The following is a 21455-nucleotide window of genomic DNA, read 5'->3' as shown; positions in this document are numbered from 1 at the left end:
GGCATGTTTTGTTTTCCTTTAGGGCAGGAGTCCTCTCACAATTTCTATGTTACTGTATGATAACTACCACATACTCATTTGTAGTCAGAATTTAGAAAAATTTTATATTAATAAATTTGCATAGACTAAGTGATACTTGATTTTGTGTTTGGGGGTAGGCGATAACACTGAACTGAGCCGATTCCATCCAGGACCACGACCGGCTATAAAGTGCATTATTCAGATTCATAGCATTTGAATATTCATTATGGTGCCCTTTGGAATAATTAGTGTTTTTTTCCCCCACCCTTTTCCCTTAAGATGCTTTAAGATCTTGGTGTCTGTTCCAATCTGAGCCGCCGACCACAGCAAGAAAGAAAGGGCAGTGTCATGGTAGACAGTTCTTAGTTGCTAGAGAAGTTAGGTCACTTAGTTAGGAGGTCAATGCATTTTTGTTCTTAGTTCAAAATGATAAGTATTCTCATGACTTTAAGTACTCGATGTGCTAGTTTAGATTGCTCTTTCCTGTGGAACTGAAGTATATTAAAATTTTTTTTTTCTTTTTATAAAGAATGTCTCATTGCGCCGTTTTTTGCTAGACTGAAAGTTTCCTCATCACTTGGTGAGATCCTCCTCTAATTCAATCTTTGTCTTTTGTCTTTGCTGCCTTGCAGGGTTGGTACAGTAGGCTTCACTAACTTAGCTGCAACTCAGAATTTCTCCTCCAGCACCTGAGTAAATGCTGATGGTCTTGTGGAGAGTGGATTAAGAGTACGAGCTAAGTTCTCAATCCCAATTAAGAAGCGGAGGAAAATTTAAACTGTCTCCTTCAAAGTTTATCACAACCACCACCATCAAGACAGCAAACCAAAGGACAAAGACTTTGACCTGCTGTGTTGCTCTGTGTAGTCCAGTTCACGTATGGTTTACAGACTTGGCTGGGGTTACTAATGAGTAAATAAAAAGTTGGACACTTCTGTTATTGGACACTTTTATTCACAAAGTTACCAAAATGAGGGCTGTACTGGAGACAGCAGACATTGCCATAGTGGCCCTGTATTTTATCCTGGTCATGTGCATTGGTTTTTTTGCCATGTGGAAATCTAATAGAAGCACCGTGAGTGGATACTTCCTGGCGGGGCGCTCTATGACCTGGGTAGCGATTGGTGCCTCTCTGTTTGTGAGCAATATTGGGAGTGAGCACTTCATTGGGCTGGCAGGATCTGGAGCTGCAAGTGGATTTGCAGTGGGCGCATGGGAGTTCAATGCCTTACTGCTTTTGCAACTTCTGGGATGGGTTTTCATCCCGATTTACATCCGGTCAGGGGTATACACCATGCCTGAATACTTGTCCAAGCGATTTGGTGGCCATAGGATTCAGGTCTATTTTGCAGCCTTGTCTCTGATTCTCTATATCTTCACCAAGCTCTCAGTGGATCTGTATTCGGGTGCCCTCTTTATCCAGGAGTCTTTGGGTTGGAACCTCTATGTGTCTGTCATCCTGCTCATTGGCATGACTGCTTTGCTGACTGTCACTGGAGGCCTTGTTGCAGTGATCTACACAGACACGCTACAGGCTCTGCTTATGATCGTTGGGGCACTCACGCTTATGATTATTAGCATGATGGAGATTGGCGGGTTTGAGGAAGTTAAGAGAAGGTACATGTTGGCCTCACCCAATGTTACTTCCATCTTGTTGACATACAACCTTTCCAACACAAATTCTTGTAATGTCCACCCTAAGAAAGATGCACTGAAAATGTTACGGAATCCGACAGATGAAGATGTTCCTTGGCCTGGATTCGTTCTTGGGCAGACCCCAGCTTCAGTATGGTACTGGTGTGCTGACCAAGTCATCGTGCAGAGAGTCTTAGCGGCTAAAAACATTGCTCATGCCAAAGGCTCTACTCTGATGGCTGGCTTCTTGAAGCTTCTGCCAATGTTTATCATAGTTGTCCCAGGAATGATATCCAGAATACTGTTTGCTGATGATATAGCTTGCATCAACCCAGAGCACTGCATGCAAGTGTGTGGAAGTAGAGCTGGGTGCTCTAACATTGCTTACCCACGCCTGGTGATGAAGCTGGTTCCCGTGGGACTCCGTGGCTTAATGATGGCCGTGATGATTGCAGCTCTGATGAGCGACTTGGACTCTATCTTTAACAGTGCCAGTACCATATTCACCCTCGATGTGTACAAACTCATCCGCAGGAGTGCAAGCTCCCGGGAACTCATGATTGTGGGGAGGATATTTGTGGCTTTTATGGTGGTGATCAGCATCGCGTGGGTGCCAATCATCGTGGAGATGCAAGGAGGCCAGATGTACCTTTACATTCAGGAGGTAGCAGACTACCTGACCCCCCCAGTTGCGGCCCTGTTCCTTCTGGCAATTTTCTGGAAACGCTGCAATGAGCAAGGGGCTTTCTATGGTGGAATGGCTGGCTTTGTTCTTGGAGCAGTCCGTTTGACACTGGCCTTTGCGTACCGTGCCCCAGAATGCGACCAACCTGATAACAGGCCAGGCTTCATCAAAGACATCCATTACATGTACGTGGCCACAGCACTGTTTTGGGTCACGGGACTCATTACTGTCATTGTTAGCCTCCTCACGCCACCTCCCACAAAGGAACAGATTCGTACCACCACCTTTTGGTCTAAGAAGAGCTTGGTGGCGAAGGAAAGCTGCTCCCCAAAAGATGAGCCATACAAAATGCAAGAGAAGAGCATTCTGAGGTGCAGGGAGAACAGTGAGGCCGTCAACCACATCATTCCCAATGGGAAATCTGAAGATAGCATCAAGGGCCTTCAGCCGGAAGATGTTAATCTCTTGGTGACCTGCAGAGAAGAGGGCAATCCGGTGGCTTCGTTAGGACATTCAGAGGCAGAAACACCAGTAGATGCTTATTCCAATGGGCAAGCAGCTCTTATGGGTGACAAAGAGAGAAAGAAGGAAACAGAGGATGGAGGCCGGTACTGGAAGTTCATAGATTGGTTCTGTGGCTTTAAAAGTAAGAGCCTCAGCAAGAGGAGTCTCAGAGACCTGATGGAGGAGGAGGCTGTTTGTTTACAAATGTTGGAAGAGCCTCCACAAATTAAACTAATACTAAATATCGGACTTTTTGCTGTGTGTTCACTTGGAATTTTCATGTTTGTTTATTTCTCCTTATGAACTTTTTAAGGATATGATGAGACACTAACTTAAGAAAATACTGGTCTTTGGAAAAAAACAAAAACAAAAACAAAAACAAAACTTATGTAACTGTTGCATCTCTCAGGCATTGTTTACGCTATAGGTTTTAGCCAAATTTTACTTAGCAGAAAATCATCTATTTGCAAGACTTTATTTTCCCAGAGATGGATGAAAGTAAATTTTCAACCTAAATGAAGTGAAACTTGTTTGACAGACTGAATTGTGCAAATGTGGTTTAAAATTTTCCATACCAAAGTAAGGAGAGACCAATTATTCTCCTAGAACACGTAGAGCAGAATAGATGCTAAGGTTATTATGAATAAGGTATACTTTCTGCACTGCCAAATCTTGGTAGGCCTTCTTATCCTGAAGTAGAAGACTTGCTCATTTCAGAGTTTTTTCTCTGTCTCTGTAATCCCTACTACCATTTAAAACTAATTCGTGGACATTGTGTAATCAGTTGTGTACTGAAAACCTAATTGATGTGCTTGTGGGGGGTCCTTGTATCAGGACAGGTTAGTTTGTTTGCCAGGTTCGTTTTGCTGGCAGGAGCCTGTGGATTTTGATTGCCAGAAGAAAGGAGGAGGAATGTTTGCCCCTAGCTATTCTTGTACCACCGGCATGTGGAATGTTGGTAAAAAGTTTGTTCTAGTTCCTGTTTTTTTTTTATTTTTATTTTTTATTTTTATTTTTCTACTTCCACCGAAGTTTAAGTGAACCATACTCAAATGACCACCAACTCTGTCTCAATAAAAAGATATGTCATGATTGTATTGTCAGATGATTAGGGGAGAAAATGAAGTAAACATTGCTGATGATCCCCAAATTTATGGACCGAGTTAAAGATGTTTATATAGTTTGGGAATTAGCAGTCCTCAAGCACTGTTTGAGCAACTTATGCTCAACAGGCGACTGACTATTCATACTCCACTAATTCTCTAGCTTTGTTCTTTGTTCTTGTCATTTGGTAACATTTTTTCTTAGCCACACACTTTTCCAAGTGGATTCAGTTGGAAGATATGTCCAGAAATTTGAAGAAAACTGTCACTGTGTTTGTGCTGGGTTGCCCTGCTTGATTGGATCATGATATAGTGAAGCTGAGCTTTTGGAGGGAAAATATAATTCTGAGATCATATTGTATCCTTGATAAGTTGTTTTTTTTTCCTGATTTACTTTTTTTTTTAAAGACTTGCCATCTGTACACAGCCTCAACATTTTTAAAAAGTTACCTTGACTTAGAGCATGAGGAGGTTCCAGTGCAAACTCGGCATCAGTAACAGAAAACTGAGTGCATGCTTTGCCATTGGTAGATTGTCAGTGTAGTCTTTCTGTTGCGTGGATAGCATGTTAAAGAGGTGTCATGAATAAGAACTTCTGGATTTAGTAGTATGTCTTGTGGAGGATATGCTATGACCTGTGTACTTATAGGACCCTCTGTCTTCACATGGCATGGCACTCCCTTGCAGCCTTCATGGACGGGAATCTTTTTCACAGGCTGATTCCCCTTCTTTGAGGACAGGATACAAAAGATGTTAGAGAAAAGCTCTACAGATTACGAAATTCTGTGTCTGTGCTCTCAACATTGTCCTTTTTCCTCCATGACTTATGAAGGAAACCAATTGTGTATCTACTTTCTTTGACTTTCCTGTAATCTGATACTTTTTAAATTGCATGATTTTATTAAGCTTGTATTCTTTAGAGAAAAGTATTACTTTTTTAGATACTTTTGTAGATTTTGAATCAAAACTCAGTCCTAATGACTTTAAATTTTTTGTATTCTATAAACGAGTTTCATTATGATGGACTTGATTAGTCCAAAGTCGATTTTAGAAATTTATCAGGTAGCATAATGTCTTCCCGTCTCCAGGAGGCTTTCTGATGGACTGAGTCTGTAGATGAAAAAATAACTCATGTATGAATAGCATGATTTTTGAGAGCTTAGAGTGCCTTGTAGAGTTTTCTTTCCTCAATTTCATTCTTACAGTTTATAAGCTGGGGGCCAAATAAATAGGGACCATCCTTTTCTTGTATGGAGGAGGCTGTGGCTCTGACATCTCCAAGGTTACAAAAAGTCTATTGGGAAGAACAGAAAAACCATGTATCCAAAGCTGGACTCATGATTTGTCCTCTTCTCAGAGGAACTATTTTTTCCTTTGAGACAACAGTTTGGTATTTGGGAAAATAATAGGACCTTAGATTTTTCAAATTGGTAGTAAGTCGTAGGAATTAAAATTTTCTTTGACTTTGAACATATTGCTGTGTAACTCAGCAAAGAGGATTGACACACTGGCTGGGCAGCCTTCTTACCCCGTCTTATAGCATAAATTAATAGGTGGTGTTTATGTGAGCCCCCCCCTTTATTTAATGTTGAGCCCTAATAGTTTGAAGTATTAGGTCCCCCCCGCCCAACCTTCTCTTTGCTGCTGTCTTAGTACGATACATGAAATACATCATCTTGTGTCTGTTTGTGTATATATAGCAGTAGGTCAAGTTTAGAGTACTAATGTCTGTAAATAAGGAATGACTATTAGCATATCCATTAGGATGTTTATTCTTGGCAGTATAAACATCACTCTGTTGAGACTGAAGTCCCTGAAGCTTGCCCTTATTATTGCTCTCCAGTAGTAGATAATGTGCTTGAATAAGTATGTGAATTGCTGGTTGCAGCTTCATTCAGGGACACTGTTCAGTTTGTTTCGTTAGAATGATTGTTCATGGAGTGATACCTGGTCTGTGTTAAGCTAGCAAAATGTTCATACTTTACACTAAATGGGTCCTAAATGATGACATTTCAACTGTAGACATTAATATGTATATATTTTTATGCTGACTCAAGCTAAGGTTCAGAATTGAATAAGCATGAAATGGACTAAAATAGTTACCTAAGAGTCAAAATGAAGTGAGGACATTGGTCTTCAAAGGTAGAGAAAAATACTCTCTGATCTGCTCTTAGTAGTATCCCCAGTCCTTAGAGTTTTGTCCTTTCAAGCAATCTCGGTCTTGAGATTTGATGAGCAGAGCTTAGTACTCTGGCATGCAGAACAATTATTGGGTCCAAAAATATTATGTTCTTTTGCCCCAAGGTAGTAAGTGGGTTTTGAAATAGCTGGGCCAATCTTTTTCCAGGGCCATTCTTTTCTTGGTGAGGTTATCACTCTTCTCTTTAGGTTAGGGAAGCAGCAAGCAGTAGTGGCAGTCCTGGGTCCTGTGACCTATATTCCGCAGATCTCCTCTCGCAAGGCTTCCTCTTCACTTGGTTCAGAGGACCCATTGTCTTTTTGCACAAAGAGGCTGGCCAGGGCCATAGTTCTTAGCACGTCAGGTAATTAGTAGAGACCTATCACATGGGAAACTTCACATTTTAAGAATTGATTGGGAGGTTGTCATTCAGTTCTTTAACCCGAGGCTGATTGGGAGTGGAGGTACTGAAAAGTCTCATCTCAGTGTCTCCATTTCTCAGCCCATTGCTTTTTCTTCCCTGTACTTACAGGGTGCATGGATCTTCCCCTTCCTCTTCAAATATCATTTAGTGCAGCCTATGGGTTGTTCTCATTCTTTACCATCCTCCAGACTGGCTATATCATTAGCTGTTAAAAGGTTAGGCCCAGGGGCGCCTGGGTGGCTCAGTGGGTTAAGCCGCTGCCTTCAGCTCAGGTCATGATCCCAGGTCCTGGGTTCGAGCCCCACATCGGGCTTTCTGCTCAGCAGGGAGCCTGCTTCCTCCTCTCTCTCTGCCTGCCTCTCTGCCTACTTGTGATTTCTCTCTGTCAAATAAATAAATAAAATCTTTAAAAAAAAAAAAGGTTAGGCCCATCAGTGTTCCCACTTGGCAGTATTTGGCTTCCTTACTCTCCTTATGGTTTTTACTCTGCTGTGTCGTTTTCATCTGCAGTGTGATGGCTAGAAGGGACCACATGGGTATGGAGTAGTGACCGCCTCACTACCATTCCCCCGTTTTGGGTTGAGAGATACGTGTAGACCATTCCTGTTACGTTATGTGACCACAGAGACTTTTCAGGACAGAGTTTTCCGAAGAAGTAAAAAACAAACAAACAAAAAAACCCAACTATTAAATGAGGTGCTGAAAAATACCTGGGTGATACAAACTTAACAGGTTAGGCAAAGGACAAACATGAGCTTAAAATGTGCAGGCATAGAATTCTATTCAGTGAATTCTAGAACTTGAAGCATCTTGGCTATCGGCTAGTTTAAACCTTTCCCCATGTAGATTAGGATACCAGTAACAAGATCCAGCCTTTAAACCCTGGTTTGATGTTAACTATTGTGATATAGGAGTTTTTATAAAACATATTTGAAATTAAAAGGATCGATACTTGATAGTGATACTTTAGTAGAAAAAAATGCTTGTAGGCTCGTATTCGTAAGATTTCTCATTAACCAAGTGTTGAGTTGCATTACGACATCTTGATGTCGACCTTAGCTTGAGCAGACTTTACAGGTAGGGTACATTCCTCTTCGTGGTGTACCCACCCACCATTCCGAGAGACTGGTCTTTCCCCTGTTTGTCTTCTCTCACCTTGCTGTGATTCTTCATCTGTTCATTCTTTTAACTCTTCTCAGATTCCTATTTCGATCTCTCCTCAGCTTAATTCACGCTCAGGCTTATTGCGACGATGTGCAAAAGTGCTGCTTTGCCCCAGTTTCGAAGATTTGGATCCAAACAATAATTCATTAACTATAGTTGTGTTTAAATATACTGAATTTCCATTAGCTTAAACCGTTAAATTCTCAAGAACGATTTTCTCAGACGAATGTTCACTAGTGTTCACTAATCCTGAAAGCCCTGGTAATACATCATTATTGTTTCTGGAAACTCTTTTCTTTAAAAATGAGGGAGGCAGCAATAGTTAAGATTCATACCAGTCCCTTTGAAGGGGTGGAGTTTCAATACAGAGAGGAGTGGAGTTTGCCTCGATGGCCAGAAAGCCTTGTTCTCGCAGTGCTTAAGGGTAAAAAGTTGGAACTAGTCAGCTGGCATATAGAGAAGCCCTTTTGTGCTTGATTGGTAGGAAGCTGGATTATATAAGAAGCTTTGATTACTACACTTGGTTAGACTTGCTTGGCTAAACTCAGGGCTGCAGATCCCTTTTCCTCCATTAAGTCATTTCTCTTAATTGGAATGCTTTTTATCAAACTTTCCCCTCTGTTGGAAGACTAAGTATTCAACTTCTTTCACTCTTAGAATTGAATTTAGCTGAGACACAAACTACTTCCAGGCTTTGGCAGCGCTGGGACCCACACCGTTACTCACGGAGTCCTATAAATGTGTTTATTTAAACTTCTTTCCAGTGCTGGGAATAAGGCTTTAAACTACTGATTCACCTTTAAAGGAATGTTGTGAAAATTGATATAATTCATGTTTCTGTTTTCTATCTCGGATCCTTTATAACAGATAGGATTTAGTTTTTTTTGTTTTGAGTTAAGCACCCCATTTATCTGGTAACTAACAGCCTTAACCGTGGATATATTGTCTTACTCAGAAATAAACAAAAAAGGTTTGATATTTGATATTGTTACTTATTTCACATACTTTACTTTTTAGGGGAGGACCATAATCTGAAGCTTTTGATTTTAAACCAATAACCTTACTGTATGTAATGACTTTCCAGTGTGGTTTTGTTACCTGGATTCATGCTATGTTTGAAGAGAGGGATGCTAGAACACATAAGCAAATGAAGAGTAAGTCAGGACAAAAGCACAGTGGTCTCAGATTTTTCCCAGTGTAGGAGCAGTGGCTTTGCTCTCAGAAAAGCACTGTATCACAATTGTTGCCCATGATAATGAAGCCACTCCATCCTCTCCTACCCCTGCCCCAAGTTTAAGATAGTTTACAGTCTGTGAACTCTGTCAATAAGGGAAATCCATTATTTCAGTGATTTCCGCAACAGCACAAGTCGACAGTAGATAATCACAACCTTATTGGAGACTTATATTTATCTTGGTAAATTCACCTTGTACTGCTGGAGGAAGGAGCGTTTACTTTTTTTTTAATTGCCTTTGGATAAACTAGTCTGGATAATTTTTCAATATATCATTGTAGCTTAGACTTCTGTAAGTGGAATGTATGTACCTTAATAACTCATTTTTTGGTTATAATAGTTGGAAACTGAAATTAAACTCATTGCTCTTACTGAAATCCCAAGCCGGCGAAGGCCAATATATAGGGTATTTCGTAATATAATCAGCTTCTGAAATTTATGTGTTTTGATTAGTGCCTTCTGGTTGCCAATATTGACTCTGCTAGTTTACACATTTCCCTTTCTTGATAGAATATACTTATTTGTTACAATTCCTCTTTTTAAATTTTGTTACAACTAGTTGAGGAAATACAGAAAAATACATTTATATTTACATACTTTATATGCAGCCTTTGTTTAGGTTCAAGGAAACCAGGTAGCTCTAATTCCTGTTGCAGTTTAAATGTTATTTATTCATCTATGTTTGTTTTATATCCTTAATTGAAACTATAAGGTTACTTATTAATTCTCTGAATATATTTTAACTATTGTTTTTCCAGTGTAGGTTTGATAGGCATATCTGAGAACATACATGTGACAGCAGTTTCACATTCCATGATAGGTGAAAAGCTTAAAGTAAAAGTCCATAGAAAGCACAAATCATCATGCAGGTGTGTATCTCCACATGTAGAAAGCACAAGACTAACAGTATTTCTCAGTATCCCGCAAGTGCCAGTTGTACAGCCTACCAGGTGTTGGTCTTGGGAGTTGTGGAGGACTACAGTATTGAAAGCCCTAGACAATGAGGTATTCTGAGTTGTGGTCCTAAATGATAAGTGATTTAAAATATAATAATCTGAGTAAGTTTGTACTACTTTGGTAGAGGGAGAAAAGACAAATATCAAGAATGTTGCAATTGTATTTTGGGGTTACTAGCAAAAATGGGGTCTATGGGTTCTTTCCTACAATCTGGAACTAAAACAGGGACAGACTTCTAGGCTTTTGGTGGGTGGAAGAGTTTGACAAACTTTTGCTTTAAGCTGTAGAGCCATTGTTGTTGTTGTTGTTATTATTATTATTATTATTTTATCTTAAATCTTTAGATTTTACCTGCTATCAGTAGTTCCCTGAAAACATGGAGAAATTTCACATTTTAACAGGGCAAATACTACTTGTCTTTAATCTTTGTGCAGGTTTGTAAGAGGTGAATGTATCTTTATTTTTTCATGTGCTTTACTGCACTTCATTTCAGTAGAGCAGAATTAGATCCAGGTGTTCTGAGCATCAAATTAAATCTGAGACATATCTGCCATATGAGCTACTTTGCTTGTCACAGCGGTTATGAGAGTCCAAAGGATTCTTTTACCTGTCCCATTCCCTGCTTCATGCTTAGATTAGGTGAAATCAGAATGTGCGTGCAGAAGAAAATGTGTTTTCTCGCACTCCGTATTGCCCTGGTCTTACCCCTTGCTTTCTTTACCCAGTTTATCAAGAATGAATAAATAGTCTTTGTCTTGGATTTTGCCCATAGGTCAAAAGCTGTGACTCTCAGAATGGGAGAGAAGTGACTATGTTTGTTCCCACTCTCCTCTATTTTGTGTATTTATCTTTGTAAGGAAAGAGTTGGTCACCTTTGGTAATACATGGCTGAAGGTTAAAGCTGGTGTAGACTAATGTCACATGTTTTAGAAGGGTTAACCAGAACACCTTGAGGGAGAGATTGCTCCTCTAGCAAAAGACAGGTGTGTTCCCTCAGTATTTTAGAATGTAAAACCTCAGGTTTGGGGGGAATGAGGGCAGAGGAGTGCCAGCAATGCAGGAAAAAAAGAGAAGGGTTTGAGGAACGTCTTTGGCTTAGCAATGTGTGATAAGGCAAAGCAGTTACAACCTGTTAGTCCTGTATAGTATGTGTCTGTACCTTTAAGTGTTGTTTTTAAATTTAAAATCCTTTGTAAGAACTTAATGCTTTTGAAGATCCCTTTGGCAGAATATCTTTCATTTATAATTCCATGGAAAATTGCTTTAATTAGTCTAGGTGAAAGTCGTCCTAGCAGTGTAAATATGTATAATTAGAATTTTCTAATTTCACTTTGAGATCTCTAACTTTTGAGTGGCAAAAACAGATCAACAGGTCTTTTGCTCATGAACTTTTCTGTGGCGTTGTTAAAATGCAAAAGCTTTATTTTTGTTAATAATGACATATTACATTAGTGTCAGATGATGATATGGAATCTGTTCCCTGCTTTTCCCCACCAATACTGCTTCGGTTTATAGATTGCCAACAGAGTTCAGAGATACAGCGGGGATCTACCCATTCTTTGCTTGGACATCCCATTTTCTGTTGCCCAGACTTATGTTGGCAATCACATATGAACTACGTTATGCTTCTCAGTGCTTTTTTTTTTTTTTTTTTGATAAGGTGGATATCAAAAATAGTTGCTGTGCAAAAGTTAGTAGTCTTCTTCAAGAAGAAAACCAATTCCTTTTCTAATATCCTGTGAAATCGCTTCATTCCTTTATTTTTAAGCCAAACGTCAGCAGAGTACTGCTGCTTTTATCTAGTACTTTTGATATGTAAGTATTGCATTTTGAAAAGCTGTCTTCGTTGAAAATTGTTTTTCCCAGTGTCCTCCCTATTATGCTTTGTTCCTATTTTCTGTTAGAGACCAGTCTGTGCACTGGGGGTGTGTATCGTGTACATGTATCATTTCGTCAATTATGCATTGTAGACCAAATGTGATTATAAATGAAGCTGTTGAGTTATTGGTGAGATTTTGGAATTGTAAACTGATTTCCAGTGTACCCTTTATTGTCCACAGGTTTTTTTGTTTTGTTTTATTTTGTTTTTAAGGTTTTATTGATAGGGTCCATCTTCACATTGTACAGTGTTTTAGTTGCAAGCAGAAAGTAGAATTTGGTATTAACCAGGTTATTTCCGTATCAAAAGGAATACAATTGAGATTGTAGATTTAGGATTGTTAACCATACATGACAATTCTAACTTGACTATTATTCTAACCTACTGTATACAGTCTGATTTTTAAAATTGTAGACATGTATGATCTTGGTTTAATGTGTTTTTTTAAAAGTGTTATTGTTGAAAAAATGGAAAAACAATGAAGCAAATCTGCTAAGGAGCTGTCAGTTTTCATTACTGACTCTGTAAAATACACTGTTCTTTGTGTACTGTGTGTTATTTTGCCGGCTGCTGCATTAGCCTTCAAAAGTATTTGGAAACTTCAGATGAACCTACATTTCTTGCAAAGTATATTCCTTTCTGTGGTATCTTGTCCTGTAACTGAAGTATAGTAATTATTTTATGGAAATGTTATTAGCACTTCTGTACCAACTTTGAATAAAATGAAAAATTTACATTTCTGTGACTTGAGTATTTTCAGTGTGAACACGTCTGCCCTCAAAAATGTACAGGGTTCTGTGCTAGCGTTGAAGAGGTTGTCCTTCGCTGCCTTTTCTTGTTTCTCTTCCTGCTTCTGTTTTGAAGTAATTTCAGATTACATGAAAACTATGGGAATAGTATGAAGAATTCCAGAATCCTTTTCATCCAGATTCGCCGGTAGTTCACATTTTGCCACATTCACTTTGTCGTTCTCTCTTAATCATACACACTTTTCTGAACCATTTGAGTGTCAAGTTGCAGACACCATTCCCCTCTACCCCGAAGTACTTAGAGTATGTTTAAGGTAGAGACAGTCACTCATAAAATCACAATATAATTATCAAAATCTGGAAAGTAACAGTGATACAATATTTTAATCGGAAGTTTTGATTCAAGTGTTGCTATTCCAATAATGTCCTTTAATAGCATTTTTTTTTAAGTTTAGAAGCTTTTCTGTCTCTCCCCTTCAATTAGCAACAGTTCCTCAGTTTTTTTGTCTTTCATGGTATTGACATTACTGAAGTTTAGAGCCCAGTTTGAGAACGCCCCCACCCGATCTGAAGTTTTCTTACGATGAGATTCACGCTGTGCATTTTTGGCAGGTATATGGCGTAAGCAGTAATATGCCCTCAGAACTTCACATTGGGAGGTGTGTGATGTTGTATTGTCCCATTATTATTGATACTAACTCTGACACTTGATTAAGGTGGTGTCTGCCAGGTTTCTCTACTGTCAAGTTACTGATTTTCCTTTTGCCAATAAGTAATTTGTGGGGAGATAATTGGAGATTATGTAAATAACTTATTCCTCATCGAGCTTGAACCCCTGATTTCAGCATCCATATGTAGTTCTTGCCTGAGCAAATGTATCACTATGTGATGCAGAACAGTGATTTTTTTTGTTTTTTGTTTTGTTTTCCTATACTAAAATGAAGAGTTTCCCTCTTTCCCCATTTATTTATCAGTATGAACCTGTTTACTGGGTTATAATACATAACTGTCATTATTTTGTTCACATGTCTCCAGATTTAGCCTGTGACACTCTGCAGGCCAGTTTCTGTGTCCTTCAGGACACATTTCCATCACACACACTTCCTTATTGCCCAAAACAGGTGTTTTCATGGTTACCTTGTGCTTTCCTTGCCCCCATCAGGATCAGGCATTTGGGATTAGGGAATGGGATTTTGAAACCAAGGTCTGGGTGTGCTCATTCTTACAGGCGTAAACATGGCCATTCTTCCTGGCTCTTTTCAGTATACCGAGGTGGGAAATTCATACATACCTACTGATACCTCCCAGTTCTAAATGAGTACTAGAGGATTCTTTTTTTTTTTTTTTTTTTTAAGATTTTATTTATTTATTTGACACAGAGAGAGAGGTGACAATTAGGCAGAGAGAGGCAGAGAAAGGAAGGGGGAAGCAGGCTCCCTGCCTAGCAGAGAGCCCAATGTGGGGCTTGATTCCAGGACCCTGGGATCATGACCTGAGCTGAAGGCAGAGTCTTTAACCCACTGAACCACCCAGGTGCCCCAAGAGGATTCTTTTCAGCTTTCCCCTATTCTATTTTTCTCCCTTTTCCAACTGCAAGAAATCAAGTAATATTGACACATTAACTCATTTTTTTTTTCAATTCTACAAATCCTTAGAATTAAAGTTTTTGCATGTCAATAAATATCTTTTAAAAGTTTTGCTGAATATGGAGCTGTAGATTGGAAAATATTTTTCTTTAGAGATTTGTAAGCATAAGACCATTTTTTCCCCCCAGCTTCTAGTCTCAGTGCTCTGAAGTTTCATTATTATATGCCTTGAAAGTTTTCCCTTCATTGTCCTGGCCTGCAGTAGGCTCTCTCAGTTCGACAGTCCTGTGTCTTTCGTTTCCAGGATGATGATTCTCCCTGTTCTCTCCTTTCTGGAACCTGTTTTGTTCAACTCTTGGACCACGTGTATTGGTCCACTTAATTTCTTACAATCTTTTGTTATTTAATTTTCTTAATTGTCTTTGTCTTTTTGCTCTTTCTAAGGGTGTTCCTAAACCTTATCTTCTGACCCTGCTGTTGAAAAAGAATTTCTCAGATGTTTAATTTTTCAGTGCTCCTTTGTTCCCTGAATCTTTCTCTTTTATTGTCTCTTGTTTCGGGGATGCTGCGTCTTCTCTCTGAAGATGCTGTTTTCTCCTCCTGTGCTGTTTGTTTACTCCAGCTTTTCCCGTGTTGGGTTCTCATGTAAAAGGCTTTTCTCAAATGTATGCTGATCTTTGGTCGTGGGCTTATACCAGGCAGGACGGGCTACCACTATCCACCGTGTGGGCGGAGCTCGTCAGCTTTGTTGTTTGGCCTTCATGGCCTGCCACCTGTTGGATGCTCCTGAGGTAGCTTTTGAACGGATTAGATTCCCCAAAGAATATTTGAGGTTTTGCCTGAAGGATAAAAGACCTTGGGCCATTATTCTGGGAGCTAAGTGGGGAAAGAGCACCAGGGTCTCGTCTCATTCAGCATGCATTTTTTTCTCAATCTCTTCTTGGTGTGGAACCCCCACTTCCATCTGTGTGTGTGTCTTCCGGTCCACAGGTTTCTCTCTGTTTTGTCCACTCCAGACAGTAGTAGACTTCCAAACATGCACCTAAGGATCCAATTTTCTTATACTTTTGACAAACCTTATTTTAGTCTCTCTCTTCACCCCCACTTTCAGAGGTGTGTCCATCGTTGCCCATTCTCGGATCTTTCCAGGAATTCTCCAGTGTAAGTGTGGTTGTTTTTGTTTTCCACATTGCTGCTCTCTTCCATCTGCTTGCTTTCTCTTAAAGTTGAATTGCTGTTTTCCTATTTTCCTCGTTCTTGCAGAACTATACCTTAAAAAAAAATCCCTTTACTATAGTTCTGGTAGGTTTTCAAGGAGGGAGCATCGTTAAATGCTTGTGTTGAATCTTCCAACATCCTGGGAAGTCCTGGTCCTCCTCACTTAGCTTTTGAAAGTTGAAATTTCAGAGCCTCATAGCCCATTTCTGCCCTTCCCAAAAAGAACATGTTGACAACCAGATAAGAAGCACAGTTGGAGTCTTAAAATTCTGCTTATTTCTGTAAATGCAAAGCTAATGATTACATTTTGCAGGGACCTGAGAGATTGCATATTTGATTCTTGTGTATAATGCATGAAGACCACCTATCCAAACATTTTGTGTGTGTGTGTGTGTGTGTGTGTGTGTGTGTTTGTGAGAAATTGAGCATACATACTCAGTCCAGGAAACATGAACAGGTGTACAGCTTAGTGAACATGGCTAGTTACTGTTACTTGCGGTAGTTACGTTTTGTAAAGTTGCCTCTGACACTGAATTAGTCAATACTGAGTCCCTGCCCCTTGAGGAAGTACATGGTTAGGTTCCTGTGAGCCAATGGCTGGTCACCACATTTTAATTAACTGATCGATACATAATGTCATTTTAAGTGTTTCTCATAAAGGCATCATGTTTAATATGTATTTTTGATTTGTAATCATTGAGCTCAAAGCCTATAATAACATCCTAACTTATGCCCTGAATGAAGCTTATCTAATACATTTTTTCCCATAAGGCACAACACATCCTTCTTGCACTTAGGGACACTAAGTCAGCACTTCACCTCACTCAGGGGCTTTTTTTTTTTTTTTTTTTAAAGATTTTATTTATTTATTTGACAGAGAGCACAAGTAGACAGAGCACAGTAGGCAGAGACAGAGGGAGAAGCAGACTCCTCGCTGATCATGGAGCCCGATGCAGGGCTTGATCTAAGGACCCTGGGATCATGACCTGAGCCGAAGGCAGCCACCTAACCAACTGGAGCCACTCAGGCGCCCCAACTCAGGGGCATTTTAAATAGCACCAATAAAAAGCACAAAATTGTGAAAAACATGGCACTACGTAGCCTGCAAAAAAGGTGGCCTGCTTTACCATGGGAGATCTGAAACAAGGCAAAGCCTCGGTTGTTGGACCTCAGCTGGGAATGTGCGTATTGGGTGGCAGGTTTTCCACCGGTCTCCACACACGCATGTCCTCAAATGACTGTGAAAGTGGTGGGAGTGTTGATCTGGGGGTGACAAGCAATCTTGAGCTAGTAGGTGAACTGGCATATCTGTGTTCCACAAATGATGGGGATCAGCTGTACGTGTGAAGCAAGCACCTGTGTAACCACCACCCACACACACTAGAACTTGATCCGTCCCCTCTCCCAGAATGTGCATTTTGCTTTCAGAAAGTTCTGGATTTAAAGAGGTTTCCTATCTCCAGTTTGCCTCTTTAATTTGATAATTCAAGTTCTGCCTCTGAACTGTTATTTTTTCTTCGCTTGGAATATTTGAAAATAAATATTTAAGATACATATACCCTTAAGTCTCAAAATCAGGCTTCATCTTCTCCATTCTCTTGGGTGTACAGCACAGGACCTGGGCTTCAGACCCTTTACCTGTCGGTCTTTATTTTTTTCTGGACAACTTCGAGGCCGTTGATATCCCTTTCTATATGTGGCCTCCCAAGCTTAATCCAGTACTCCAGGGTACACACTGAGGTTATTAGACTGTAGGGGTGAGAAGCAAATACAACAAAATGAGGACTACCATTTCCTTGCCTTCACTCTCCTTCCAGTTGTAATATGAAATTTCATTGTTACATCCTCTGGCAGACTCTGTATAATCCCTGTTGTCTCTACATAGTGAATAGAGACAGCATGACTTGCTGACTCAGTTTCCAGAAATTTTCAAAGCTTTTTGAAGTCTGAGTTTGGATGTATAATATTCACTGTACACTCTAGCAGTAGAATGTCCACTGATTCTTGATTATATCCAAGAATCTTGAGAAGTTTGGAGGCACCTTTATGAACCTGGCTGTGTCTTTGTTCATTTCCATCTTTCACCTGTTTATTCCTCGTTCCTTGACTGTGCACCCGTTTTTAACCCACAGGGTGTGCTTTAGCTTTATTAATGCATTTCTGTCTTTTGAAAACAAAATGGTGCTGTTTTCCTCTTTGCAGCTGAAGATCTTACTTCCCCCTGAATTTTACGACTTAAAGGCTTACTTAACCTTTTCTTCCTTTTCAGTGAATTAAGTGCAGTTAGCAACTTTCACCCATCATCTTTCCATTTATTCTTTGACTTACGTGTTCATCACACCTTTATTGAACACGTTCTGTGTGCCAGGTTCTTTGCATCTCCAGCACCTACTAAAGCTGAGTAGGATGCAGCCTTGAAGAAGTTTAGTTAAGGAAGGGGACACCCTCCTACATAATTACACTTGCAATATGTGTGTGGAGTGAGAAGGATGGCACATGGGCTCGCAGAGGAAATGCACACTTCTAGGAGGCAGCTGAATCTTGAAGGATGTTTTTATTCCTTTAATTCCACTGTGCTTTTATACCCTGCTCCTCCCTGCATGACCCCTCAAGTGCCTGCCTCTCACCACTTAATTAAGCATCGCCGCAGAGGCCTGGTTCTGGTTGGTGGACACACTGTTGGTCTGTTGTCCCGTAGGGTGTGCAAACCTGACTCCTGCCGAAGCCCAATTTCTGAGTCGACCAGTACATATTTTAAAAAACGTTTCTTTTAACCCAGTCAATGAACACATTTTTGCTAAAACTGTGCACTGATGTTTAGTAGATTCACGGGATATAAATACGATTTTTTTACAACCCTTTTATCTCTGCTCACTAAATCGTCTGCCGGTTCTTCCCTCCCCGAGTGTTCATGCCATTGTGGTGCTGCCCTCCTCCTCCTCTCTCAAGAGGCTGCCGTAAGGCGAAGGCAGGGAACGGAACTGCGCATGAACGAGGGCAATCAAGACAGGTAGCTCCATGCTGTATACCTGATTCCTGCTCTCACTATCAGTTTCAGGAGCTTTGGCATTTCATTTACTGGCTGCCATAGTAACCAGGACTCCTGCCAATCTTCCTGTTTCCCATCTTTTATTCATCTGTAGGTGCATCTGGAGGGGGGATGGGGAAGATAGAAGTGGAAATCTCCCAGTAAAAGGGTGTGGATTTCGGAAGCTCTGAAGAACCGCGAGTATGGATATCTTCATTTTGGCAGGTGCCAGCTGTTGAAGTAGTATTAACCACAAGTAGTCGCCCGTTGGGCTTGTCATTTCTCCCATTTCACATTCATGGAGAGCTCCATTATTACTGTGGAAGAAGTGGAGCTTTTATGTTGATTAGAGTTGTAGGAGATCATCGCTGGAAAACCTTTCTAAACTACAGATCAGCCAAATCACTCATTTTTGAGATAATGAGAAGCCAGCCAGCTTCGTACTAGAATGTGGTTCTTAACCTTTGTCTGCTCCTGGAGGGCTAGTGCCCAGGATTCTTAAATTCCCAGGCCACTTGAATTGAAGTGTCTGCGGTGAGACATAGGCCTCTCATTTTTGAAGTTCCTCAGGTGATTCCAGCGTGCGCTAGAGGAATGCCTTGGTGATGCTGCCCTTTTCCTTTGGTTTACCCAAATCGTGAAAGGGGTAGTTGATTGTATGCAGTTAAGCATCCAAATTTGGCCCGAAATAACATGTGATTGATACTTTTTGACTTCAGACCTAGGAAATAAGTGGATTATATTTAAGGAACAAAACTGCATTGTAGTTGAACTACGCAGAATCGCGGTTAACCTAGGCCCATAAGAAACTGACAGCTTGTAAATTCATAGGAAATTAGATCTCAGGTAGTCATGACTTTCTTCTTGCCTTGTGAGTTAAATATATTTACATATAATTATAATATATATACTACTTAAATTTATTATATATATTTAAATATATTTAAATTTATTCAACTCTAACTTTTTGATACCAAGGCTTGTATCACTGTCTCCCTGTGGGCTAGCTGCCGGTGTCCCGTGGATGCCTGGCGCATTTTGCAGCTGAAGTTACTTCCCTGGTCATCCTGGTACGTTCACATTGGCGGATTCAGCCATGCCATGATGTGTGACTCTCTGCTTTCTTATTTGTGCTTTGTTACTGACACACATTAATCTGTGCTGAACGCAAGAGTTTTGCTCCTCTGATTTTTTTTTCTTCCATTCTTCCCGGGGTTCTTTTTTATTTTCATCACATACCCCAAAGAATACATTTTTTTTTTTTTTTTTGACAGAAATCACAACTAGGCAGAGAGGCAGGAGGAAGCAGGCTCCTTGCAGAGCAGAGAGCCCGATGCGGAGCTCGATCCCAGGACCCTGGAATCGTGACCTGAGCCGAAGGCGGAGGCCCTAACCCTCTGAGCCACCCAGGTGCCCCAAAGAATACATTTTTATGTCTGATTTCCCAGGTCTCAAGAATCTCAGTCTGAGCTACATGGCTGTAGGATATGGCCAAGTTCCCCGATGTTCCTCATCCCCTTGATTTCATCGGCAGCTGTGTTCTTAGGGCCAGACTCAGCCTTGTCCTGTCACATTCCTTGGTTGACTCTGATTCTAGAACCAGTGATCTTGAGGCCCCTGACTTAAAGATTTCTGGTATTTCTTTGATTACCAAGAAATGAAGCAGCCAGTGTAACAGCTCGTGATGCTGAAAGTATAGCTTGCAAGGCTCTTCCAGTAACCACTGAGCGACCCAGTGGTACCTTTCTGGTTTATTACATTATTAAGAATCTGTGGATGTGGTCAGCAAATGAGTTCCAGATGAGGCATAGGTTTATTTTTTCAACACAGTATTAGCAAATTATGGCATCCATAGTAAGATAGCAAACAGTTGGCATAGATTTAGGGGAGGAAATCCATTTGTTTGTTTTTTAAATACAATTAATTAGCATATAATGCATTATTAATTTCAGAGGTAGAGGTCAGTGATTCATCAATCTTATATGATACCCAATGTTCATATCATCTCATGCCCTCCTTAATGTGTAGCACGCAGTTATCCCATCCCCACCATCTCCCCTCTAGCAACCCTCAGTTTGTATCCTGTCATCAAGAGTCTCTTATGGTTTGTTTCCCCTCTCTATTTTGGTTTTGTTTTATTTTTTCCCTTGGAAGAAATACTTTTAAAACCAAAACAAAACAAAATGAATTTTTCTCAACAGAAGTTTGTTTCTAAAACACCTTTTATTGCTCATTGTAAAAAAAAAAAAAACAGATAATAAAGCAAAGTGTAAAAAAAGAACAGAATAGTCCTCTCATCTTCACTGCTAGGGAAAAAGAGTTTAACATTTAGCTGTATATTAATCCAGACCTTTTCTCCATGTAAGTACACATGGATTGACCTTACATGCTGATTTTTAGTTTTGTTAAAATATGTTTATGTTTTATATAGGAATCAACATCCTTTTACTAAATGTTTGTAACATACTGATTGATTCAGGGAAAATAATTTAGTGAACCAGGCTTTTATTAATGGACAACTACCTTTCTGTTCACTGTCCTAATAACTTTATGGTGAGATTTTCATAGCTAAGTTCTTGTGCAGGGATATGGTTGTTTTCTCAGAGTAAATTCTTAGAAGTGGCTGTGGGATTGAAGGGATACACATTTGAAACTCCTGTGTCCTGCCATTTGCCCTCCAGAAAGTTTACATTTTTACCAGTAGTGTAGGTGAAGGTTTGAGGAAACAACTGAATGTACTAAGGAAAAAACTTGCCTTGAAAAAAAAAAGCGATGACTTGTGTGAGTACCAACACAGTGCCCATGTTGATTCTGCCCCAAATATAAATGCCACCTGCATTTTTCCATTCTTCTGTCCCGCTGTTAGTCCAGACCTGCTCTGAGAGAGCTCTGACCGACCCTTTCTGCTTCTAGAAGAGGCGTTCTACTGTTGGGGTCAGGCTGCTGTCCTCTCTAGCCCACCAGTCACAAGTAGCTGCTCCCTTGGAGTTCTTGGAACATTGATGGGTTTTGCTTCGGTGTTGTCTGTGTTTAACTTCCTTTTTAATTAGTTTGCCTACATGTGTCTGTCTTCATGTCTGCATCGCAAA

General features: G+C 40.1%; 2 protein-coding genes across 2 annotated transcripts in view; both read left to right on the top strand.

The window, feature by feature from the left end:
- The window catches only part of SLC5A3 (solute carrier family 5 member 3), a 34889-nt gene extending 22359 nt beyond the window's left edge, over window positions 1-12530 (top strand). Inside the window, exons 2-3 of the mRNA XM_047720512.1 lie at window positions 654-6766; window positions 6973-12530. Coding sequence (XP_047576468.1) covers window positions 992-3148 — 2157 coding nt within the window. The 5' untranslated portion in view covers window positions 654-991 and the 3' untranslated portion in view covers window positions 3149-6766; window positions 6973-12530. The remainder of the gene's footprint in view (window positions 1-653; window positions 6767-6972) is intronic.
- Window positions 1-21455, top strand: part of MRPS6 (mitochondrial ribosomal protein S6) — a 67959-nt gene that overhangs the window by 23086 nt on the left and 23418 nt on the right.

Source organism: Lutra lutra, chromosome 1, assembly GCF_902655055.1.
Source record: "Lutra lutra chromosome 1, mLutLut1.2, whole genome shotgun sequence".
NCBI lineage: Eukaryota > Metazoa > Chordata > Mammalia > Carnivora > Mustelidae > Lutra > Lutra lutra.
Note: the sequence above shows the minus strand (reverse complement) of the source record. Positions and strands in the feature narration are given on the sequence as shown.